General features: G+C 41.1%; 1 protein-coding gene across 1 annotated transcript in view; it reads left to right on the forward strand.

Annotated features, from left to right (window-relative positions):
• The first annotated feature begins 50 nt into the window (after positions 1-50).
• Positions 51-26,696, forward strand: part of HSF2BP (heat shock transcription factor 2 binding protein) — a 30,929-nt gene continuing 4,283 nt past the window's right edge. Inside the window, exons 1-7 of the mRNA XM_056505297.1 lie at positions 51-210; positions 2,237-2,387; positions 6,752-6,855; positions 10,583-10,732; positions 14,640-14,778; positions 16,230-16,347; positions 20,739-20,842. Coding sequence (XP_056361272.1) covers positions 175-210; positions 2,237-2,387; positions 6,752-6,855; positions 10,583-10,732; positions 14,640-14,778; positions 16,230-16,347; positions 20,739-20,842 — 802 coding nt within the window. The 5' untranslated portion in view covers positions 51-174. The remainder of the gene's footprint in view (positions 211-2,236; positions 2,388-6,751; positions 6,856-10,582; positions 10,733-14,639; positions 14,779-16,229; positions 16,348-20,738; positions 20,843-26,696) is intronic.

Raw genomic sequence — 26,696 nt, forward strand, 5'->3', positions numbered from 1 at the left:
GCCCAGACCTCGCCTAGACCACGCCCCGAACGCTCCCACCAATCAGAGAGGGCGCGGCCACGGCGGGGGCGTGGCCACAGCGAGTTCCTTCCCGCCCTTACGCTCTGTCTCTCCCTCCCCCCCATCTCGCGCGACGCCGCTGTCGCCGCTGTCGCCGCTGTCGCCGCTGTCGCGATGTGGCGCAGCGCCGGCCTCGCTGGCGACGCGCAGGTATCGCTCGGGGCTGGCTCTGAGGCCAGGCCCGGTCTGGGTGATCCGTGCGGGCGTGGTGCCCCGAGGAGCAGAAGGAGCGGGGAGTTGTGTGGTGGTCCTGGGCCTCACGGGGCCCTGAGGGCCGTGGCGGGGCCGCAGGTGGAGGGGAGCGTGGTGGGGTCTGTAGAGCGGTGCCAGAGGCACCCTGGGCTGCTGGGGGTGAGTCCTTGCTGGGTGCTCTGCCCTGTTCGGCCCCTCCGAGTGGCAGGGAAGGGAGATTCCCTTCACTGGGCTCACACCAGGACATGAGCTCAGAGTGACTTCACCCCTGTGAAAAAAGTCAAATTTCCCACCTCCAGGCACCTGCTATTACTGTAAGGACTGGACAGAAAACTCCTGTTCTCTAGCTGTGTTTGCCTTTCACATACTCTTGTAGTGCAGACAGATGTGGAGAAGCTGCTCAAACAGAGAAAATAAAACTTATCTGCTGTAACTGCAGCGCTGCAAAGACCTGTGCTTACAGTGGGAACTATAAATGAGAATTTCCTCCTTACTGCATATTTCATCACACCAGTGATTCACAGTGTGTTTTATTTGAATTCAGCTTTTGCTAGTGAACAGAGATATTTCTACGTACCAAATTTTGCTCTGTAAGTCTGAGCAATACTGAGTTCTCTCTGTCATTTGTGGTTGCTGATATGCAGATGGCATTCCTCTAAAGACTCCTCTTCCCTTATGTTTATTCCATGTTTTCTTGAGACCTAGATGAGTGGAATTTTTCTAGCACCACACTTTGATGTGGTGCTACTTCGCCTTATGAACCCTGCCCTAAGCACTTCCTAGATGCAACTTAGAACTTACAGTTCAAATTAAAGCAAAATCTTTCTTCCATACCTTCATTACAGCTCTGAACCTCCAAAGGTAGGACTGACCTGTCCCAAAACTCTCTGGATTTGAAAGACAGCTGGGAAAGAAATAGAGTAGGAGGCAAAACTGAAAGGAAATGTTCAATTTGATTAAGTAGGGAAGCAGAAAGAATTGTAGGGAGTGGGTGGAGAGGATGACTTCCATGTGTCTGCTCTTGAAAGGACTGTGGGGATGGCACATTTTGAACGTGTAGGGGATGAGATTTTGGTTTGTTAGTCTCTTTGGAATAAGATGTGATACATAAAAAAATCTCATTTCTCAGTAGTGCTTTGCACTGCACTGTTCTCAGTGCAGTGCAAAGCAATGCTGAGATATAACTTTGTGTTCTGAAAGCGGTGATCAATGTTTTTAAAACATGTTAAAACTTTCTTTTTGTTGGTGTGTATCAGCCTTTTTAACATCCAACAGACTGCACACGTATGTACATCAGAAATTGGACTTTATGAGGTTTTTTTGGTACAGAAGTTGCTCTGTAATTTTAAAATTAACACACATTCTGCTGGAATATTAAATGAAAACTATTCTATAGCTATAGTTTTGCAGGAGAGGAAGCTAGTAAGCATTTCTGTTTTACTTGAGATGAAATTACTTATGTGAGATTGGGTTGCAGATGGCTGCAAATAATTTTTGCTCTTCCAAAAAGATAAATTGCTTTGAAAACTGTACACTTGCCTCCAAAAGAATTGTTCTAATTTGGGACTGAGGATCTTGCAAATGTTTGAATTAATTAAAAAGCTGAGTAATCGTATCCTTTACGACTGTCATGAAACAACAGCTTGGTGGAGGCTGCTCACATTTTAAAATGTGAGTGTTAATTTTTGCAGCATTCTCAGATGCACTGCACACATTTTGAGTGAAGAAACATGCATAGAGGTAATACTGTTTATTTTAGGCCACAGTGGCAAAAATTAGGATTACAGTCAAAGGGTCAACCGCAGGGTTTGCTTGCTGGATAGTTCTCTTTTAAATGTTACAAATTTCTGAAACGATGTCACAGGGAGGAATATTTTTGTCCAAGAAAAGAAATTTAAGCAGAAAAGCACTACAAGACTGGAACAGTGCCTTTGGTTGGTTGTTGGTTTGTTTGTTTTTATTTTGCTTTGTTGTTTTATTTCAGAAGGCTGAGACCAAAGAGGAATTCGTAAAAGTTAGGAGGAGGGATTTGGAAAGGCTGACAACTGAAGTTATGCAACTGCGGGATTTCTTACCCAAAATAGTAAATGGAGATATCTTGGGGACATTCCAGAAGCTGGATGCTATTGAATCAAGTGAGTAACACCATCTTACAAGCTCTTGCAGTTTCTGCCAGAACTGCTTAGAACAAACTGTTGTGCCCCAGAAATAGTTGTAGAGTTTGTGGAGCTATTCCAGATTCAACTGTGTTGTTCAGTGACTGCTTCAGTAAATTAATGTGTTTGTAGTGAAGAAAATTACAGGCTGCCTTAGGAGTAACCAGACATGTCAAATTAATCTTCAAAAATATTTTACTGTGGATAAAAACATATATAGTTTAGGCAATAAGGGAAATTGTATGAGGGGGAAAAAATGTTTTCCCTTTGAGAAAAGGCAACAGCATTTTGTTTTTCAAAAGGTCACTGCACAGAAAAAAAACGCCTACAAAATAATGGTAAATAGCAGTGGGTAAAAATTTGAAAATTTGAAGGAAGAGCGAGTTAATCTTGTATTTGGCCTGTCTTGTTTTTTAGCTTGTGTGCTTTACTAATAAAATAGAAAAATATTCTGTAATAAAAGTCCCTTTACTGCTTTCCCCAAAGTCCAGTTTTTCAATGTTGGGTTTCTCTGTGCATTATTTTTTTCAAAAATTACTCCACTCCCAACATGCCATCAAGTTTGGGTTTGCCACTGGGTTTGCCTGAAAAGACATGGAACAAGCACTGAGACAGATTTCAGAGAGAGTGTGTCTCTTCTAGAATATCAAGTGATAAGTGGGAACAGCCAGCTAAGGAAGAGCAAGATAGGGGCTCAAGGCCTGTGTCTGGCAATGTAATACATTGGGGCAGAGCTTCCAGTGACCCACTCTTTGGGAAGATTCTTCCATGTCACCAGCAGTGGATAGGATCTGGAAGTGTTCTCTTTGTGCTGTTGCAAGGCATCAGGGACTGTTTCCAGTTGTGTTAAGTGTTCAAGAATTGTTACCTACTTGTCTTGAGATTCCTCTCACTAATCCTTCTTACATTCCTTGTGCCAGGCATCAAGGAGACACTGTTGGGGCTCTCCAGAACTGGCTCATGGCATCAACATGGGTATTTAAAGGTTCCTTAAAATGTTCTGCTGGCTGCCCAGCATTCTTTGGGTCCTCTAGAGCAGGACCTGAAGCTTTGAACTCTCAGACTTTGAATTCTCTTGAGTCTTTTTCCACAGTGGAGATTTCTGTTGCAGGTAATGAGGCCATTTGAGTATTTATTCAGTCTCTGGCCATCGTGTGCTCCTACAAGTGGACAGGTCAAGTGGATATTTTTGCTGCTCCAGTCTTCTCCTGCCTCTGCAGCATGAAGTAAGGCAGATTGAAAGGAGGCTTTGGAGGATACAAATCACTAAAGGTTGGACATCACAGGGACACAAGCAGCCCTCACTCTCAGAATGGTGCTGCTTGCTACATGCAGCCTCTTGGTGTGGCATGTGAAGCTCAAAGGAGTCCTGGCTGCCCCTAGAGATGTTTTTTCATGTTGTTCTTACAGAAGCCTACTGTGTGATTTGTACATCTCCAGACTTCCACCAGCTGTTGCAGTTTTCTGGGTACTGTTGAAGTGTCTCCTGCCCCTCAAGAAATGCAGATTGCAGTCAGAGACTTTCAACACCTCTGGCCTATTTAATTGTGAGTCTGATGGAGATCTTTGCACATTTCACTGGTGTGTGTAGGTCAATAGGACACCCATTTCCTGTGGCTTCCTAGGGATGATGTCTGAGATCTGAGCTGGCAATGCTTTCCAGGCTGCTGTCAGCATCTTCATTAAGATTTTTGCCACAGTATTTGTTCATTTAGAAAAGAGGGTTCTGTTTTGTTCTCATTACCCTTCTCACAGGAAGAGTGCTTGTCTCCAGGAGTCTTAGAAGTACAGCTCCAGCAGTTTTTCTGTATTATTATGGATGTGTTTAATGGAACTTGCTCCACTTGGGAAGTGTTAAAAATAGCATTTAACATTGATCTAGCATTTGGATCAGTAGAATTGGAATTCCATCCCTTGTTGGCATTCATCCCTGTTGTACTCAGTTCACCTCCCAGGGCTTTGAGATTAGATCTCTGGTCCAGAAAATCTCCTGGTATGACCTGTAACTTTCTGTGGATGAGAACGAGTCTTCCTCACCTCTGAAATGGGAGCCTTGTCTCCTTTCCCGTGCCCAGTGTCTTGTTCTGCTTTTGAATCTCTGTCTTGGAAGCATGTGCCACTTCTTCCCAGAGTCTGATATACCACTGCAGTGGTGAAGTTACATGTTTCTTCTTTGTGTGAAGGTGCCATTTCAATTTTTTTTTTTTTTTTTTGCTTACCCAAGTTGGTAGTGAAAGCTGCTTCTTTCTCTTCAGAGCAAAGGCACAGCTGGGAGGGCTGACTGGGCACAGCAGGGGAATTTCCACGAAGGAGGAACAGCTAGAAGTAAGTCTCTTTTCAGCAGCTTCCACTATTCTTTTTTCTCCCTTCTGCAGAAAACATTGATATCTTAGAGGATGTTGACACATCTTTCTTTTATATGAAGCCCTTTAAAAAGTCCAGGTTGCATTGTTTTAACACTCAGTAGTCAATATTATTCTCCTTCTGGCTCAGGTTTGGTTCCAGGACCTTTGAAGTTTGCTGGTGAAGGATCTTTGTGTATCTGGTGGCTGGATTCAGGTTGGATCCATCCTCTCAAAGGCTGGAAGTGATTCCTCTCTTTTCTGGAGAGCTTGTTTCCTTGCAGGGACAGAGATTTTCACTGGATAAACTTGAACCTGTTTAGCCTTGCCAGGTTTTGGGCTGCTGTAGGTGAGCAGAGCATGTTCTACTCCAGCTCCAGACATCTTCAGTCAGCTTCTTAGGACTCACACCCACATAGTCAGAAGTGCATGAGACTGAATTTTCTTCACTTGACACAAGGGAGGTTTCTTGCCACTGACCAGAGTTATCCTCAAGAACTCAATTAACGTGTTCCTCCCTTCATTCTTTTCCTTTGGACTGCGGGTTGAAAAGAAGTGAGTTACTCAGAGAGCATGTCCTGGCACAGAGTTATTTCTCAGCAGTGAACCCTTGCCTTGCCTCTTTGCTTTCTGCTAAAAAGTGTTGCTGGCTTGGAATCACACAAGGGCTGAGTGGAAATGTTCTACCTCTTCAGATTAATCAGCCACAGCTTTTCTCCTTTTATACAGGCTATTCAAAGGAATCTGTGTATATTTAAGATGATAAACTCCTCAATTAGGATCAAAACTCACACAAAACAGGAAGGTATTTCTTTTCAAATCATGTAGAATTACTAAGTAGAATGCCAGAAGCCAAGTCCTTTGTTTAATAAAAGCATATTTGGATAATTTTAAATTATGTTTTCTTTTTATGGTAGAATTTAATATGATTTTTGGTAATTACATTAAAAAATCCTGTCACATGTTAGGGGAAGTATTTCAAGTGTGTTAGATCAAACTGTCATGTTCAAGGATGTGGTGTTTGAAGTGGGGTGTAATTTATTTTTTTTAAACTAACCAAGGTTACAGTAGAAGTTGTTTGGATTTTACTTTTTGGAACAACTTAAACATGTTTCGTTTTTTCAATATAAATACTAAGCATCCAAGACTCTGTTTGATTAAAGTAAAATACAATACACAGCTGTATTGTATTTTACTTCAAAAAAAGTAAAATTAACTGAACTGTCCTTCAAAGTGAATTTTTTTAATCAGGCATCATGCTGGTGAAATGGAATACTTTAAACCTGATTTCTGTGCACTAAAATAAAGTGCCTAAATTAGAATGAATTTCTGGTAATGCCAGAAATTCGGTAATCTCAGAAATTAATTTTATAAGGGAATCATAAAATGTGCTTGTAATTGACAGTGTTTAAATAGTTTATAATGATAATATCACAGAATGTGTTGGTTTGGAAGGGATCTTACAGCTCATCCAGTTCTAACCCCATTGCCATGGGCAGGGACAACTTTCACTAGCCCAGGTTGCTTATACTACTTTATAAATACTATTTTAAAATATTTGGAATAGTTGGATTTCATTCTTGCTATCCATGTAAGTTGTAAATTGTAGATTGAAACACTCACTTTTGACTACTGTTGGTATTTTTCTTATGTTTTAATATAGTCACTGACTTGGGTGAAATTTCACTCACGGAGTTTTCATGGAAACCAAATGAAAACAAAATAGAAAACTTGAGTAAATTTTAAAAAAATCTTCTCAACCCTCGTATTTAACAGCTAGATGTGATTCTTTTAAATCAGACGTGTTGGTTTGCTTTCTCAGAGCTGTTGCCGCACAGCAAATTGTGAGATTCCCGTTTAGCCACAGGGAGGTGGTGTTGCACAAGCAAACGGCTGAGGCACCTCAGTAAAGTCGCACTTTGTGGGTTCTCTTTGCTTTAATGCAGGCCCGATGACCATCATGTGTTCCTTCTTTCTTTTATCTGATTTATCCTGTCACAGACCTGGAGAAGAAGGAGGAGGAAATAGAGCAGCTGAGAATGGATTGTGAACACTTCCGAGCCCGTCTGGAAACAGCCCAGGCAGATTGCATGAGAGAGAAGAAGGTAGATCTGCTGCCAGGATATTGATATCTGTGTGTTTGAGTTTTAATAACAGAAGCAGTAATGATAAAATTTTCATGTCACAAAATTAATCCTCAGTCTCAAAAACAATTTGGGATTTCTATCCAAATAGTCATCCGTATCCATATTAACATGTCAAAGTAAAACATTGGGTATTTGGGAAGATTGTGGCATAGCTGGAATCAAAAGGTCCTTCACAGAATCAGCTCTTGTGAATTTGACATTGCTATAACATTTTTGCAAAGAGGACAGTAGAAGATAGTTTAAGCAGTGCAATGTACAGAATGAAAGCAGCCTCTCTTAATTTGCTATGGGCTGTGTACCTTTGTTTAGTGTTAATAGTCTTTCTCCAAGCACCTATTGATCCAATTGCCATGTACAGCTGAGAATCAAAGAGCAATTTCAGGGCTCCTCTTGCTATGTCAATATTGTATTTAGTGATTATGAGAGGGGAGATTCTTAACAATTAAAGAATAGCAAAGACACTGACTTCTCAGACTGTGAAGCCATTTGGGTTCAAATGAGTCTCTGTGAGAATCAGTGGTGATTATTTGCTGCAAAAGTTCATTTCCTTGGAGCCATCTTCAGAAGTCAGCAATTTGGGTTGTACAGCTGGCATTTGCCAGCCTTGTAATTGCACAAAGACAGATGAACCACAAAACTTACTTCATTTTTGAACAGGAATAGTGAAGAGTTCAGAAATGCACTTTCAGAAATGCATATCTGCATAGATGAGACACTCTGGAATGAAGTTTGGTATGATGGAATAGTTGTCAATCTGGATATTCCTTATTTCAAAATAAATATCTTCTGGGGATAGATGTTGCAGTTCAGCAATAGGTACAGAGTTCATTTTGCTGTGCACTGAGGTTTTCAGTTGCAGGATAAAATCCCTGTCAAATTGAATGCTGCTGCTTTAGTCTCACCTGTGATTCTTGTTAATAGTACAGAATAAAGGTCAGGTGCTTTGGGTTTATGATTTCTTTCGGATGAGTTTCACTTAAAGCATGGATAGTTTACTGGAAGCAGTTGTTTTGGCATTTTGGTGTTTCAAAACTCTTCATGTCTTTGCTGTTGTGTAGTGTGTGGCAGTTGTCTGACTGGGTTCTGTTAAATGCCAGGAAAGTGCATTTCAGTGGATTGTGCTCATCATGTTGTGAAGTCCTTTAGCTCTTCAGGAGACAAGATGGTGTCTGTATATGAGTGATTTTTGTCCCTGCTAATCACTTTTCTGGTGTTTTTCATTTGCTCTAGGCATCCTTGTGTGGAGTTTCTGAATTATTTTCTACATATTTATCTTCTGAAGGAGAAGAGAATTATTCACTGAAACAAACATGTAATAAATGCATCTCTGGTTGAGCAGTGTCCTTTTCTGAAGCAATGATAAATCAACATTTTGCATTCCAAATTCTTTGTGCAGAGCTGTGTCGCTGATTAGGGCATTGCTGTGCTTTCTGAACCTGAGCAAAACTTGAAGTGCATGTGTTATTCTTGGCTAATATCTCCTTTGTCTGTCTTTTTTCAGTTCCATACTTGGGCACTGCTGTGTTCTTGTGCCTTGACCTTTTCCTGAAGATGGTGGTGTTGCATAGCACAGGGATTGCTGGGTGATGTGAGCTCTTAGGAGTGTTGCTTCCAGCCAGGCTATTTGCTTTTGCAGGCTCTGTTTATTTTCCTGGCTCTTGCATGTACTATTTTGTTTTCCTTGCTTCATATCTTTGTTCTGATGTTGCTTTTGATCTATTAAAAATTCTGGCATTTTTTCTGCTGGCTTTGCATGCTTGTTGGGGGATCTAGATTTGGTATTACTGAGTTTTATGTTTTACTCAGTATTAGCATCCAAATGCAAATAAAATGTATTAAAGATAGATTTCCCCAAGTCCAGGACAGTGTGGAAAAGACAGGGAGAATGTAAGGATTAGGCAGGAAGATGCCTGAGGGCATTTTGTGGATGCACATGGTGGCAGAAAAGCTGATAGGCTTGGCAGTGAGTCATGTAAAATATGGAATTTGGCTAATTTGCTTAAAAACAATCAAAGTATTAGGAAATAAGAGACTTTTCCTGGGAGATTCTGCCTATGGAATCAGCAGCAAGTGTCAGTCTTTTCATATATCGGTGAGAGAGACTTTAGAGAGTAAATACACACAGAAATCTACTTGAGAAATGAAACTTGAGCTTTACAAATCTTCATCTGCATGTTCCAGCAGCAGCAGTTCAGATCAGGCTGGTAGGTGTGACCAGGAGGCTCAGTAGGCAGTTGGTGACAGAGCACACACAGCTCTGTGCTGGTTGACACCTTATTGTGTAAATTTTCAGGTGAGTTTACATTTCTATTCTTCACAAACCCTCAACATGAAGCATTGAGGTTAACCCCAAAACCAACAAGATACTTAAAGTCTTGATGACAATCCATGGTTGAAAGTCTTGCTCTGTTTAGTTGCTTTCAAAACTGACATAGGAAAGATTCCTTCTCATTTCCCCATACTTCATCCTCACAGCCAAACACTGGGAAGGCTGAGCTGAGGAAGGCGTTTTCTGCACTAAATTTGAAAATACCATGTCTCTAAAATGGGTAGAGTAAGATTCTTGGTTTTTGACATTGTGCAGTCTGTGATTCTCTCTCTTTTTTTAATACTTGAATTAGCATAATTTTTATGCACTGGCCTTGGTCTTCCCCTGCAGCACTGTTTAATACCACCCTACCTGGAGTTAGCTGGGAGCCCCTGCCCACCCTAATACACAGATTGCAGGATCCCTGCCTTGATCTTGCTGTCTGTGCTGGCTCTAAACTGAGAAGTGTACCAGCTTTGCTACACCTGTGGCAGCTGGTAGGAAGCCAGTGAGGCCTAGAATCCTGCCCAATTCCATGATATTCTTCCAGGCAGCTTCCCATGCTACTGGAAAAAAAGTACTGCCAAGTGGAAGTTGTGTTCTGGTTCTGTAGGGTTGATCTGTTCTCTCTTTATGCTTTGTGGCAAGAATCACTTAGCAGCTCACTTATGTGGTCATAGAATCATTGTATCACAGAATAGTTTGGGTTGGAAGGAATTTTGGAGTTGGGCTACCTCTTTCCAACCCCACTACTGTGTGCAGGGACAACTTTGACTAGATCAGGTTGGTCAGAGCCACGTGGATGCACAGTGGTGTCTTGGCTTTTGCAATGGAAGGTCCTCCAAACTTCAAGCTTAGGTGTGATTTTTGGGGACTCTATTTGCCACTGCTGCTCAGTACTATGCCAACAGAAAAGAGTTGGAAGAGACAACAGTATTTATCCTAGATATCCAGTAAATGTTCCATGCTGGCTAGAGCAGTAGCCTGTTTGAAAAACAAAACAACCCTCCCTTCCTGTAAGAGGTTTCCCGTATCTTTTGGAAGGTGTCAGGGAAGGCTGGCCCCTGATGCTGAAATCCCCTCTCTCTTGAAGAGACATGGAGCTGTTTGCTCAGCAGGAGATGTCTCCTGTCAGGCTTCTTTAGGTGCCACTCAGTCTCAGTGGGTCACTTGGTTTGACCTTGTGGACAGTTTCTGGTTCCTGTCAGCCTGCACTACTTAGAGACAGCTCAGGAGAGAAGGAACGTGTCTGCAACTGCTCTGGGTTACCCTCCACTTCAGAAATGGCCATGATTGTATTTCTTATTCTGTCCCTTAGCCTAGAAACTTGGTGTGGGAGACGTGAAGTGCAACCAAAATTTCCTTACGCTGTTCCAGGAGAAGCTGGACCTGCGGCAGCAGCTGAACGAGGCCAAGCAGCAGCTCCTGCAGCAGGCAGAGTATTGCACAGAGATGGGAGCAGCAGTGTGCACCTTGCTCTGGGGGGTATCCAGCAATGAGGAGGCTGTGAAATCCATTCTAGGAGGAGTAAGTATGGCAGCTGAGTACTGAGCCCTGGGAATGCTCTCAGGCCTTTAAAATAGGGGCCTTGCTGTGGAACGCACTTTGAGGATGTATTTCAGAAACTGTCTGGACAGCAAAAATGTTTTCTGGTTGGCACATTCTTTGGGAACCATCCATTTTTGTTTAAGAAGGGTTGGAGCTGTGAAGTGTTAGGAAGAAATGCAGTAATTGTTTCTTTTGTTGCCAAATGGGGGTTATCTATTTTCCACCATACACACACACAGCTGAAGTGGAAGCAGGGCTACAGTTAGCACAATGTAAATATCTTCACAAGCTAACAGAAGGAGAGAATAGTTCCTGGGCACATGCAGTAGTTTCCATGCCTGTGGAGAGCTTGGAGGAGCTATTTCCATAGAGAAAAGACTGATTAATTGATTCTCAACTTCTTTAAGTCTTTTCTGCCTTAATACACAAATTACTCTTGGAAATTTAGAGACCCTCACTGCTTGTGAATCATATTAAATCATCAGTATTAAATGTAGGCAAGTAGACTCTTTGAGGAAAAAAACCCCAATAACAAACCACAAAACCAAAACAACAGTTAATGGCAATGGTAATATTGCAACTATCACAATTTCACTGCTAAGTGCAGCTGATGGAATTAGGAGAGACTAGGGCAACAGGCCTGATTAAAATATGATTTTTATTCTTGACACAGCCAACATGAGAAGGAATTGCTGTATTTAATCTGAGTGAACTGATGCCACAGTTTTTTTTGGCTTGATTTTTCAGCAGCATGATGAACAGCTGAATGAACAGGATTAGTTCATTATAGTAAGAGGTAAACCAATGTGAGAGTTGTTCTAGTTGGGTGTTCTAAAATACAATTACAATGTTATATTGGATATTAGAAAGCTGTACAGTGATGCCTTATCTATTATACCTTCTGATGATTCCAAATCCAAGCAGCAGCAGTTACTAGGCAAAAAACATCTGTAAAACAGTGAATCAAGCAGTTAAAATGTAAAGAACAAGGCTGGTTGTTGAAAGCAGTCTTTAGTACTATTATTCAGTTGAATTAGTTAAAAACAAAACTGTTGCCTGAAGATTTGTTTGAAGGTAAAAAACCCAACTGTGAAGATGCAGTGCTTTGGGGGTTAGGTTGGTTTGAAATGCAAAATACTTCTCTTAGTAATTTCCAGCAATCATTAAAGCCTGTTGAACCGCTGTACTTCTGGTGAAGATCAGAGCAACATTTGAGGACATCATTTTCTTGGGATGCTGCACATAATGCTGTAAAAAACGTGCCTGAGCTTGCAACAAGATTCCTAGGAAAAGCATAAATGGATTGTGTGGCATTGTGTCAACCACAGATTGCAACTGGCAGTGAGTCAGGTCATTAAAAGATGATGAAGATTTGTCATACAACATATTTGGTTTGGGTTATTTTGGGACAAGTTGTACAGCTTGTAGCTTCTTCCCTCCTCCCCTGAGAAGGTGCTGTGAACTACAGAAATATATAAGAACATCAAGGGTGCTTTGAAACTGTTGCTGATATTTAAGCACATGGGGAAGGTGGAATCAATTCAGAATCATGTCATGCCTTACAGAACAATGCCCAAGCTTTTTTCAGTCTTTGAAGCAATACAGAAGTAGGTCTTTCTTCCAGTCCTGTAATGCAAATAGACTGAAATGATGTTAGTGACCAATGTACACTTTGTGTCCATGAGCGTTGGGAAAATCAGAACTTAAGCAGCAGATTTGAAGTGTGACACAGGTAGTTCTCAAGGCAGTGAGGGAGAGATACCTGCTGGTTTTGCCCATGTTCCTAGAGAGAATTTGAAGAGACATCAAGAGAAGCATGAGAGCATTTTCAAGGTTTCCCACCTGCATGTACCAAAAAAAGAAGTAAATTAATTCCCATGAGATTGTTTTGGATGTCTTTCAAAAAGCTTCAGCTAGGTATGACAGGCTTCTCATGTAGAAATACAGCCTGGAGGTTTCATTTCAGAACAGCATCAAGGCTTGCTTCAACTTGAGAAATTTGAGATCCTACAAGGTGTTTTGCTACTTCAGTTGTCTGATATGGTGACAAACAACTTTATATTTTGTGGCAGCAGTTTTTCATGTCACCTGGAGCTTTCACACAGGAGTTCCACAGACAGCAGAGGGTTCATTGCACCATCTGAGCTCAAGCACCTTAATGGCTGCTTTCAGAACTGTCCTTATCTCAATGTGTGTGGGTGAGACATTCTTCAGTCCCATGAAAATGCCATCAAGTTAGTAAGAGACTGTGCAATGTTTGCTATTTATAAACCTGATGGGTCTCTGCTGGAGCTCAGCACTGGTTAAGCAGTAGCTGTTTGGAAAGGACAATCAGCAGAGGACATCAGTGAAACCTCAAGAGGTTGGCACATAGAAGACTGCTCTTGTTTTCTATGTTTTCTCTGCAGCATACCTACTACTCAGGGTGCTTAGTGCCCTCATGTTCCCATATGAATATGTATTTTCACAGTGACCTGCTGGGCTCTTGCCCTCTTGCTTCTTGAGCTATAGTAAGTGCTTGTGTTAAAATTGCTGTCTTTGGGGAGTGGTGTCCATATAAAATCTACACCCAGCACATACAGAAATTGCACTTATCTTTCTCCTCTTTCTCCATGATCCCTTCCCTCCTGTTCTGAGGCCACAGTATCATTTGTGAAGATACGGTGTTGGCTGAGCCTGCTTTTTGTCCCCTCTTGCTGAAGTCACCCCACAGTAATGGTGCATCTTTAATGTGGTGAATGTGCAGCAGTGGAAGAATAAATGAATAAATAAATAAATGTTACCACTAGCTTTGCACATACTGTGAAAGCAGTAATTTCACAAAAGCATTAAGATTTTCAGTCTCTTTACAAAATTAATAAGGGTTCAGGCGTTTCTTGAACTCTCTCATTGGGTCACTGCTGGGAATGACTAAAAGTTTCAGCTGCTTCATGAAACAGTTGGAAAAATTATTAAAAACACTGGGAAACCCAGCATTATGGGCTCTCTGCCATACTATTTTGGTTATGAAAGCCTTCATCCTCTGTGTGAAATAGAGTTCCAGCAATGTTTTATTAGTCAGAATTACCAATAAACAGAAACAGGTCTCTCTCTCTCCTTCTTTGTGGACTCTGCACCTCAGGCCAGGCTCTTTGACTGCCCTGAGCTTTGTACCAGGTGGTTCTCCCTCAGCTGATACCTCCAGATGGAGCAGGATTGCAGCAGAGGGGGAAGGACTGTCCCATGATCACAGCCTGTGCTCCTGTTTGTGTGCTCTGCTGTGGTAATTTTTTTTTTTCTTACATGACATGGTGACTTAAGTTCAACCTGTGACCCAGGGGAGACCTCCATTTCCTTTTCCAAAGAACTGCAGAGCCTGTTACTCTCCATGGTGTATTGAGCAATTATTGAGTCCTATTAGGATCCATTTGAATTCTGTTTTTTTTTTTTTTTTTTTTTTTTTTTCTGGGGACTTCATTGTTTTCTTAGGAATTTCTCATTAAGTCTCTAATCTTCAGCGGATGTTGACAAAAGCTACTGTAGTAAGCCAGGTAAATGTAAAACACCTGGTGCAGCTACTGCAAAACAAAAGGATAATATTCTCACTTCTGATAATAAGCTTTACTTCTGCTGGTTCATTATATAATACTGTGTGCTTAGGAGGTAGATATTCAGTAGTTCAGTATTTTTATGAGTAAATATAGTATTGAGTAGTTTCCAGTTTTCTTCTAAGGTAATGGTTTCAAATATTAGGGGATCAAACATGTCGCTCAGTGAATGCCTAGTATTTTCTGTTGTTTATTTGAAGTAACTGGATGTTTTAATAATTTGGAAGATCTACCAGTTTTACTGTAGCATCTAATATAGTTGCTATAGTGTGTGTAATCTTTCTTCTCCATACTTGCAGAGTAAAGCAGTAAAGTTTTTCACAATCACTGCCCAGACCATGGAGAGCTTTGTGAAGTCATTAAGTGAAGACATGAAACAGCAGGATTTGGATTCTGAGGAAAATCAGTTTGTATTAGCTTTGGCAGGGATTGTAACAAGTAAGTTAATGTTGTGTCTCAGAATAGCATTTCACACCTACTGGGAATGTGTATTGCCTCAAAGAAGCTGAAGTGAATATAGCTTTTCAAAGTTAAGTTGTCAGTGTTGATATCTTGGGTGACTTTCTGGTTTTCTAAAGTTCTAGCAGATGTTGTTACTGACACTTCTGTTACAGGCACTTCTGTGCTGCCTGTGACATTGTTAAGGATTAGATGGGTAAGAGCTATTGAGTTCTGAAATTCCCTATTGTATCCCTCAGTCTGGAAGGAAACAAGGACCATTCTACCAGTGTACACATTGAACAATTTACTTTGTGAATCACCAGTAGATGCCAACATCTACAAGATTACAAAGTGCAGATGGTGCAAGTAGATCAGCCCCGGTTTAAGGCATGGGCTAAGGATTTTGAAAGTCCTTAAAAGTTTTGTTACTGTCACTGCACTTTCACTGTATATGAGAAGGTTATAAACCTGGCTTCCATAGTAAGTTTTTTTTTTTGGTTTTTTTTTTTTTTGTTTGTTTGTTTGGTGTTTTTTTTTTTTTGTTTTGTTTTTTTTTTTTTTTTTTTTTTTTTGTTTTTTTGTTTTTTTGTTTTTTGGTTTTTTTTTTTTTTTTTTTTTTTTTGTTTAGAGCCAGAAAATAAATAAAAAGCCACATATCTGTTCTAGAATAACTCCATCTAGTTTGGGAGCTGCGAGGCATAAGGTTGATACATCATCTGAATTTCTGTGAAACTGTAACTGTAAACAGTAAAGACATGATGCAAGATAGATGAAACAGTGGATATTGGTATTAATAAGTGAATCTTGAATGAAGAGTTTTTCTGAATGTGGGATTTGTAACTGTTGGGATGTCAGTAAAGATAAATAAAATAATAAAATTATTATGTGGTGCATTATGCCACTGTACTGAATGGGAGATAGGTGTAAGGGAAAAATAATAAAGGAAAGTCTGCTTTGGAACAGTAGGCTTTGGAAATAATTTTGTCTTTTGGTTAGGGCTTGAATAATGCCATATTTGCAGAGAGGTAGGAAAATAACTTTTGAGTAGTGTTCATAAGAGTTTTGGTTGCGTGATGTGCCAGGTATATTGAATTGAGTGGTTATGAAACTCTGCAATTCTGTTCTTTTAAAGTGAAACCTGTAGTGATCAGCTTTGTTTCAGTCAGACATTACCTGTGGATGAATACAGCCCTTTGTTTCACAATTTACTCAGTTGCTATTGGGACACTGGGCATTTTGAGTAAATGCTTTAGTTACCAATGCAGAATTCTGAAGGAGCTTGACCAGTGTTTGTTCAGTATTTTCCAAATAGGAGAATGTAGTCTGAAGTTTATAGCAATGCCATAGTTCATTCTTCACAGCTGACCTAACTTTTTAGTGGTCCTAATAATTAGCATGAACTTTTGTTTGAAACATGATTTTTGGTGATGTTTTGTGCTTTCCCACAGATGTGGCTGCGCTGGCGTGTGGCCGTGAGTTCCTGGTCAGTTCCAGTCGGGAACTGCTGGACACAATGATGCATCTCCTGGGAGACATGAAGCCAGGACTCTGTAACAAATTTAAAGTGTATGTTGACTTTTTTTCCCTTTTCAAATGAAATGCATTATCTTGCAGTGCAGCTCAAGTGATGAAAAGTTTTCCCACTCCCCTATTATTCCTTTCCTAGAAAGGAAACATAATTTTTGGAAGTTTTTTCCCAGTAGCATTCCTTGCAGATACAGTAGGGTTGACTACAAATCTTTATCCATGTTTTGTGTCTCTTGGGAAGTCTCTTAAGCACCATAATATTGTAAAGGTGAGCAGGGGTACCCTTTTCTAGCTTGGGAGGGAGTGATGAGTTTGGTGTGAAATAAGGAAGGTGTGAGGTCAAGCTTTACAACAGAGAAGATGTGGGAAATGTGAACTAATTTTTATTTTTAATTATGTAATTTTTATTCCCTTTTAATATGAAGTCTAAAATGTCACATGCTCTTAGTGAAGAAGGTGAGTTGTGGATCTGCTAAGAGCAAAAATTGAATGATTTTAAGCTCTTTAGCAGCCAGACTCACCACACCCTTCAGTTTGTAAGAGGCATTGCCTGAAAAGTGACCTTGCAGTACAGCTTTAAAGGCAAGGCCCTGTTGCACAGGTCAGCTACTGCAAAAGTGCTTTTCAGCACTTAGATGGAGAGATTAAATAAAAATTGTCTTTGCCTTTTTCTCCAAGACCTTACAAGCTGAGGATATATGGCCTTGACTGAGCAAATTACTGTGACTTAACGAGTGGCTCATCTGCTGAACTGTGGGCACTGGTCCTGTACACCTGGTTCATTTGTTCATGAAGGTGCTTTGAGCCACTGTGGTGGTTTTTTCATAAATACACAAACAATTCATGCCCCAGGCAGCTGCCACAGCTCAGCTGACAAACAGCAGCCCTGTCAGCTACAGTAATTTGACCACATCCACATTTAGGCAGGTTGGATGGGATAGTCATGAAATTAGGCTCAGTCTTCACTTTGGAGAGGTTTTATCTTGCCTAACCTCAGCTGTCAGAGAGGGGGATGTCAAGCGTTTGCTGACTGACTGGGCTCCTTCCCACAGTCCCTGGGAAGAGATGGTGCTGTCTGGTGATTGCTCATGTGAGGGGGAGCAAGTTGCCCTCTGAAGGTGTTTGCCTTTCCCTGTTGGGTGGTGAGGGGAAAGCTGAACAGCCTGTGCTGTAGAGAGTGCCTTGATGATTTGAGATCAGTTATTTACTCTGTTCAAGCATTGGGCTTGAAGGTCAGTAGTAGGGGTTTTCTGATAATATCCCAATTGAAAGAATTATATCAGAATATCAATTTACAAAAGAAAAGTTAATTTGTGCCTTTGTGTGTATAAAAAAACAAACAAAACCAAAAAACAACCCTGAAAAGAGGATCCATACTGTTTCAGAATCTGTAAATGTGATAAAAATAAAAGAGGACTATGGGAGGAGGAAGGAAGATGTTCCTACACACACTCTGAATTTCAGGTGGATACATGTTTATGGGTCCAGATAAACTATTTTTGATAATTTCATATTGTGTTAATGTAATTGGATTTAAGGTCTTTCTTTTGAGTTTATATCTTGGGTTGCTTGTTGTTATGCTTCAAAGTCTGCCTGCTTTGCAGAAGAGTTACCCATGGTGTTGTAAACTTGGCTGCCAGTACAGCACTGCTGGTAGAATATACCTAGAACAATCCTGTGAGGTGGCAGGGGCAGCTTTGTAGGCTAACAAATAGAGGGAAGCTTGATAAGAGGTTGCTCAAGATGGTTAATAAGTGAGAAATACTAAGCATATGTTATAATAGCTTGAATGTAGTGCAGTGATGATATTTTCTGATATCCCACAGAACCAACTTTTTTTTCCTTACTCTGAGCCTGCCATTGGATTTTTTTTAAAAATGCTGTATTCTGACATCAGAACAAATGCCAGAAAGGACATTCCTTCATGGCCTTGTCAGAGAATGAGGGAGCCTAATTTGCTCAAATGTTTTAGTGCAAAATGTTTCCCTCCGATTGTCATTCATGTCCATAATAAAAAAAACAAAGTCCTTTTTTTTTTTTTATGAGCTCTGTATGAGTCTTGTCACTGTTCAGTTTGAAAAACTTACTACTAACACTAGATTTTTTTCTTATGCTTTTGGGGAATTTTACTATTTCCCAGCCCAGAAAAAAGGGTTTTGGGGGGTTGGTTGATTTGTTTTTGAATTGTTATTTGCATGTAAGGTTTTTTAGCTGCTGGTTAACCTTAATCAGCATTTTCATAAGCAGAAGAATTCCCTTTGCTCCTCCCATAGGGAATATAAGCCAGGACAAAATGAAAGACAGCTGTGAGACAAGGATATGAAGGTTGCAATAAATTCTAGTGCAATTTCAAAATTAGGTGAAGATGGACTCTGGAATCACCATAAACAATGTTTACACATGCATTTGTATACATTTTGATGGAGACAAATGCATTTTTAAAATTACACTTCACAGATGAAAATATCTGGAAATGCAATGTATTTTTCTTAAAGCATCACCATAGCTTTACATGGGAGGACATTTACTTATAATCTGATTAGTTGAAGAAAAAATTTGGCTGTTAATTTTAAATGCTGTGGTTGTCTTTTGCTTAGTTTTGAGGTTTTATGATTTTTCTAGCTTTTCAAAAATATTTTTCATTGGTGTGTAACAAATCAGGGGAAACTGTGAGTCCAGTTCTAGTGAGCTGATAAAGAGAGGAAGAAGCAGATAACTCCTTCCTAGTTCTAGCAATCCTGTATTCTATTTGGGTGACTATATAAAAAAAAATTACAGGGAGAACCTGTCATTTACTCCAAAATTGCTGTGATATCCACTGTAGTCTGTGAGTATGGAATAAATATATCCAAGGCATCAACCTGAGTGCTGAGACTGAAATCTCAGGGGTGTCCTTGCCTTTCTGAAATAGCAGATGTGAAAGACTTCAGGTTTTCTTCTCATTGGTGTAGGTTTATTCAATGTTTGTAATTGTTACACAGTCAATAAACATTTACATAATTGTTTGTAGTTATAATTAAATGGCTAAGAATATTCAGCTTTGCTTTTGTGGCAGTTGAAAGTAGCCAGTAAAGAGACATATTTAAACATAATAATTCATTTTATGTACTAAACCCATGTATTAACAAGACAAGAAGGGGCTTTAGCAGTGCATTTAGTTCTAGATTTTAAAGAAAGCATTGACAGATACAGTAGTACAAGATGTTAATTAAATCTGGCTTGTCTAAGTAGAAAGATTATGAAATGCATAATTGAGACTCACTGCAGGTTTTAGAAAAAAACACTGGAAATTATTGTTTATCCAGTAATCATTTATGTCAGGTTTGCTTTAATAAGCACTTCTGTAATTATTATGGCAAAAAATATTTACCAAAAACTGCTGATACTGGAGGTGAAGATGGTTATAAAGGGCCTAGAAATGCTTCTCTCTTGTGCCCAGGTGAGTGTGTTTAATTAAATATTAATATGCCACTGCATTGGCTTGTGGGGTGTTCTAGCACTCCACAAACCTCAGCACTTCCCTGGATCACCACCACCAGTCCCTTTTGTCTGCACAAAGCAAACAAGTGAAATAAAAATACAAACACAGCAGTGCCATTTTACGTCACTTTATTCTAACTGTAAATGTCAAACAGATTAAGGGTGAAAGACATTCTCAAGAAATGTTAACATTGCCATTATAAGATGATGGTTTATTGATCATTTCCATTCTGGCTGATTATAGGTAGTGCTGTGCTGTTTTGTCAGGGCTTGTTCTGGAAGCCCAGAGCTGCAGGGGCTGGATGAAAAGCAAGGTATGGGTTTTACCAGCTGCAATTTCAGATCCAGAGCAGCTCTCCCTGCTTTTGGCAGCGGCCACTGGAGCAGTAGATTTAATAAATCTGCTCTTCCTTCTTTCTTCTCCTTAATAAACTCAGAGCACATAATGGCACCTCTTAAAACTCAGCTTAGCCTGCAGTGGGTCACTGCCTTTTTTGCTATCTGGAGGTGTCCACAGAGTATCCTAAAGTCTGCTGGCAGCATAGGATCTGAAGCCGTGAGACCTTGTTTGAGAATTGAATGTGAGGTGTGAAGTCCATTTGGAATTATCATTTCCCATTTGTTTGGACATGGTGTCAGGGCAGTGTCAGGAAAGTTTATCTCAGGCATGAGACAGAGCAGTAGCCAACCTGGCTCCAGAACAGAGAACATTCCAGCCCCTCCCTGAGATCATCTTACTGTTTTCCATGTGTTTCGAATATGTGATTTAACAGTAGAAACAAAGGTTTGCACAACATTGCTTATACATAATTTGAGATTTATCTCTATTACCAAAATATAAATTATTAGCACAGGCCTCTGCATTGGTACATGCTTGACACAAATGGCAAAAGATGCTGAAGCAGGCAAAGAAATCAAAAGCCTTCACATCTCCTTTCTTTCAATTCTAGGCTAATGCTAATGTCACTTTACAATGTGAGTATCAACATGAAAGGCTTGAAGTACATCAGTGAAAGTCCAGGTTTTATTCCCCTGCTTTGGTGGCTGTTGAATGGTAAGTTCCTCTAAGAACCTTGTGAACTGTGACTTTCAGGATTCTGTAGATTTGCAATGGATGTTGCAAATAACAAACCAGAAATTTATATCTGTAACCTGATTAGTTTTTGACAGAATAAAAGTAAACATAAAGGGCAGATAGCTGGAGGGAGAAGAAGTGCATTTCCCACAAAATTATTGTCACTGTATGTAATATTCCATTAATGTAAAATTTAAGGGTGGTAGATTTAAGAGTAGGGAATGGAGAAATTTGATGAAGTGGTTGTGTCTTCATATACCAACTTTAAAATAAACCTTAAGGGGAAACCACATATCAGTTCACTACCAGTAACAAAGAGAAATGTACACATTTGGGGGGAAGAAGCTGAGTCTGTAACTTCACTGACCCATTGCAAAAGTGCCCTTTTCTGAAGAGAGGCCTTGTGCTTTAATAGGATTTGGGGCTCCAGGGCTGGAGAACTATTCCCAGCTATGCCTTTGGCCAGTGCAGGACTCCAAGGACGTCAAGGACTTGTGTTGTCACTGTCAAGTACATGGGTGACATCAAAGCTCTGCTCTTTGGGAGGCTTCAAATCCCTGTGCAGGAGCCAGCAGGGATTGACGTTGGACTGGGCTGGCAGCTGCAAGCACAGCTCGTGGGGGACAGCAGGGGGACAGAGCTGTGACACTGCCCTGCCTGTGCTTTCCCAAGATTTATGAGGAGATTTTGGTCTGCAGATAGGACTGGGGAGGTTAATTATCCCTCTGTGCTGCTAAAGCCCTGCTGAGGTACGACTGCTAAACACTTGGAGCAGCTGAAATGAGAGAGATTGCATCTGATTTTGATGCTGAATTTTTGAAAAAGCTTTAGTTAGGGTTGGTAAACTGAAAGCTATTTGTATAGCTCGTGGTTCCCTTAACTATTTTACAGAAAATGTAGCTGCTCAAGCTTTTCATCAAATAATTTCCTGCTGTGGAATGCCACAGGCTCTCTCTTCCAAGGTCTCAGGAAATTAAGTAATCCTTGTAAGGGAAAACACCCTTTCTATAGGGGTTTTTAATATATTTTGATAAAAATGGGATCCTCAGAGAACTCAAATGCATTGTCCTTTGTTCAGCTGTGCTTTGAAATTTTACATGTCTTAGTCCAGGTTTCCCTTATAATTTATGTTGGCTAATATGCACATAAGCTGTTCTAGCAAAAAATACCAACCCAAAACACCCTCAAAGAATCCTGTAGATCTCTGTAGTTTTCCAGCATTTAATCTGTCTCTAAATGTCTCTGCTTGGAAAATTCAGCAGCTTCCTCCCACTCTTGTTCCTCTCCTGTTTCCCTGACCAGCATCTTCAGGTTCTGCTAGCCATGATTCAGCTCTTAAACACCTGGAGCTGCTACATTGTAAGGTCCTGTTTTTTCCATACAGAAGAGTAGAGCACTACCCTGTGCTGGCAGAGTATCCTAGATGTGCTGCCTGCCTGCAGGAAGCTTCTTCAAAGCCTGTTTTGATTAAGGCTTATGACATGACTCAGCTTTCCAGTTTTCTATCACCATTCCCACTAAGAGAGGCCCCAGAAATCATCCTCTGATTTTTTTTTTTTTTTTTCCAGAGAATCATCCTGTTTGCTTTTCCTTTGTTATTCTACAAGTGTCCATGACCTCAGTCTGTACATCAGGCCCATCTTTCTCCTACTGCTGCTGATAACTCCCTCAGATTCCTTCTCTGAGTTCTTAGTCTCTGCCTATCCTTGTTCCCTGAAGAAGAATGTCCTTCCCATTACATGAAGGGAGAAAATAATAGACTCAATTGTCTTTATTTCCCTTTGTTGTATCTGGTGCAAAGAAGGATTTGATTCAAGTTGTCTCACAGCATTTTTGAAGAGACATAAATGTGCCTCGATGTTGAATACACTGATTGGAAGAGAAAGAAGGAAAAAAATCTAATAAAGGTTCCTAATGGAATAAGAATGTTACCAGCAAACTATCCTGCTGTCTTTGGGAAACTTGGATGAGCTGATGTGACTTCATGTTCACTAACAAGAATTCTTAATAGCTCTTTCTGCTGGAGGCTGTACTGATCATAGGAGAAAACCATATGTTTGACACAATTTTTGAGGATAATGCAGGTCTCTGTAGTTTTAACACTTCATGAGGTGAGCTGTCTTTTTCTTCCTTATTTTTCTGCCTTTTAAAAACATTCTAAAATATGGACACCCTTTAATAACCAACAGTGATCACTGAATCCTCTGTGTAGGTTTCAGCTGTGCCTGCCTACACCTTCCCAGCCTGGTGCCAGCATAAAGCACATGAATGATGACTCAGATTTTTGTCTGTGGAGCAGCTTGTGGGATCAATAGAGTTCTCCTCTTGTGGAGCACCATTTTGTTTGCAGAGCAGCTGTTCCCATCTTGGACAAAATAGGCAGCTTTAGCTTCCTCCATCAGCTGCTGTCCCTGTGTTGGTGTCCTGGCTGAGGGTTTCATATAACTTTTAGATTAAAGAAGCCCGGTCCTCAGCCACAGAAAAATAAGCCTATATCACATTGGGTAGAGTTCCACCTGAGATTTGTCAATGTTTTTTTTCTGATGTTTCCCATCTAAAGATGCAATAAGACATCCATTCCATAACTCCCAGAGAAGTGGATTGGAACATTACTCTGCCAAGGATCTCTTGAAGAATAAGAAGTAACAATCAGCTCAGGTACTAATAGCAAAGACTAAATTTAATGTTTTTCATTTTTGATTATGCAGAACATCTGCCAACAAATGAGTGCTGGAGAAAAGGGGTCTAGGCTCTTCTCCCCTTTCTCTGTTTGGTTTTTTGGTTGGTTGGGCTTTTTAACATTGTGTGTCTTTATTTTGTTTTTTTTCCCCACTTTTCTTTTATTTGAATGCAGTTTAAAAAAAATTGTCTCTTTGCATACTTGAGAAAGCATGGAATTCAGAGACACTTTGTCAGTGACATTTCTTGTCCATTGCTGGGAAATTGCTCCAGGTACTTCATTAAATAAAACACAAAAAGATAAATAGGACTAATTTTAGATCTTGCCCTTCAGTTTCCTCCACCACAGTTCCATGTGGAAATCCAACCTTGTTTATCCAAATTCTTTGCAAATGATGGTCTCTATTAGAAATGCTTGTATGAAGCACATTCTCACTTTGCTGCCTGCAACCTCAATATTTGCTTTTCATGACTAACTCTGAAAGTTTCTAATGCCTTGCTCTTCTGTCTGAATTCATTATGGCTGTGAGAGCTTTTGAAATTTCAGGTTATTTGCATGGTAGCATGTTATTTAAAAAACATCTGGACAGACAGAACTGTCACATTTATAAACTGATGTTTGTATTAAAATAAATTTTGGTTCATAAATGAAAACCAGTCTTTCAAGTGCTCAAGAATTTCATCCTCTTGTCATAGAACCATAGAATATGCTGAGTTGGGAGGGACCCATCAGGATCACTGAGTCTAACTCCTGACCCCACAAAGCATCTCAAGAATCCCACCATGTGCCTGAGAATGTTGTCCAAATACTCCTTGAACTCTGGCAGGCTTGGGGCTGTGACAGCTTCCCTGTGGTACTTATTCTAGTGCCCAGCCACCCTCTGGCTGAAAAACCTGCTGATATCCAGCCTAAACCTCCCCTGACTCATCTTCATGCTGTTCTTCAGTGATGAAATTAATCTGAAGGAGAGGATTGCCCTTTAAGACCACATCCATTTGGGTAAATGCAGGGATGTCAGCTCTGACGCAGAGTTCCCTGAGCCTCAGTAATCTGGGAGGCTGGAAGAGAGGCCAGGGCAGCCTCATGGAATGTTTGCCCTTTTCCATACTCAGACTTTTCCATACCTGGCTGCTTGCCAGATGGAGCTCTGGGCTGTCCTTGCCATCTGAGCAGGAGCTTCTTGACAAGGTCCTTGCCCTGCCTAACAACTCGTGCAAATTGATGTTCTGTAAGGAGCAGTGTTACCCACCAGCTACAGAGCTCTGTGCAAACTCCTGTTCTCTCTCATCCCCTGAGTAGAGGCCAGGCAAATTGGGACTGAATTGCTGCTTCAGTTTGGATCCTGGGGGTGTCTCTCAAGGATTTCCCTGATAAAAGCATAACAAAAGTGTCTGTAGGAGAGTGGGGAATTCTCCTTAGCTGAACTCCATGAACTCCATAGGAGCAGCCCCCCAGCCAGGGAGGAGACTGGCAGAAACCCAGTTGTAAGACAGGAGCCTGGGGCAAAAACTTTGCAGAGAGGAAGTGCATTTGTGTCTGTAAGAATTGCAGCAGCAAAGCTTGGTCTTTTTTTTCTTTGGTGTTCTCCCTGCTCCTTCCCCTCAGAGCATCTTTACTACATTTCTTGTCTCCTCAGACCTATCAACAGTATAGAAATGTATGGAAAACTCTGCTGCTGCAGATGCTGCCTCAGCCCTGCCAGCATTGGCAATGCAAAGGAATCTTACACGGGGGAAGCCGTGGCTGTGGCTGTCTCTGTTGGACACAGATACTCTGACAGGCTCATTACAAGGAAAGGCTGAGAGGCAGATCACTCCTTCCTGCTGGAATCAGACAGGAATTGAATTGAATCATATCTACAACAGTGGTGGGAAGCTTTTGGAATTGTAAAGTCATAGAATGGCTGGTTTAAATTGGAAAGAATCCTAAAGAGCCTCTCATTCCAACCCCTCTGCTGTGGGCAGGGATATCCTTCCACTAAACCAAGTCGCTCAGAAGTCCATCCAACCTGAATTTGAACACTTGAGGGATGAGGTATCCACAGTTTCTCTGGCCAACCTGTGTCAGTGCCTTGTCACACACATAGGAATTTTCTTCCTAATAATTAATCTAACTCCCAGTTTAAAGACATTGCCCCTTGTCCTGTCACTACATTCCCTTGTGCAAAGTCCCTCTCCAGCTCTCTTGGAGCTCCTTTAGGCATTGCAAGAGCCTCTAAGGTCCCTCTGAAGCCTTCTCTTCTCCAGGCTGAACAACCCCATCTCTCTCAGCCTGTCTCCATAGCTGAGGTGCCCCAGCCCTCTGATCATCCTTGTGTCCCTCCTCTGGACTTGCTCCAACAGATCCATGTCTTCCTCATACTGTGAGGTAAGAGACTAGAGGCAGCTCTGCAGGTGGGGTCTCACCTGAGCAGGGCAGAGGGGCAGAATCCCCCCCTCCCCAGCTGCCCACAGTGCTTTGGATGCACCAAAGGGCACTTTTGGCTTTTTGGGCTGTTAGTGCACGTGGCCAAATCATATCCAGCCTTCCATCCACCAACACCCCTAAGCCCTTCTCCTTAGGGCTGCTTTCAATCTCTCAGCCTGTGTTTGTGCTTGGAATTTCCCCAACCCATGTGCAGGACCTTGCACTTGGCCTTGAGAACTTCTGTGCTCCTGTACACAGGCACAGCTGTAAACAGTGTGCTGGCAATAAATCTTGCATTCAGGTGGCCAGGGGATGGTGTGGCCACGTGTAAATTGAGTTCACACAACTCCGAGCCAATTGTGGATAAGCTGTTCAGCATTGATGTAATGCAATTACTTAAACACTGCTGTAGGGGACAGTTCATCTGAGAGCCTGGTGCTAATGACAGATGTGACTAAAATCCCTCCACGTTATCAGCTGCCTTTTGTCAGGGACTGAAAGCCAGTGACATCAAACTGAGCTGGCAGCTTGCAGAACGTCAGCAAACTCCAGCAGTTTCAACACCTTGGTAAAATTACATCAGCACCTTATGATGGTGGTAGGTTTGTGCTACGCCTGTGATCCTGGCTGAGGCAAGCAGCTTCATTTCCCTCCCTCTTCTCCAGAAATAATGGTGATAGAAATTGTAGTTGGAGATGTGTGTGCTGCTGGTTGGGAGGATATGATGCACTGATTTGATTACAGCTA

The sequence above is a fragment of the Oenanthe melanoleuca genome, chromosome 1 (assembly GCF_029582105.1).
Source record: "Oenanthe melanoleuca isolate GR-GAL-2019-014 chromosome 1, OMel1.0, whole genome shotgun sequence".
Lineage (NCBI taxonomy): Eukaryota > Metazoa > Chordata > Aves > Passeriformes > Muscicapidae > Oenanthe > Oenanthe melanoleuca.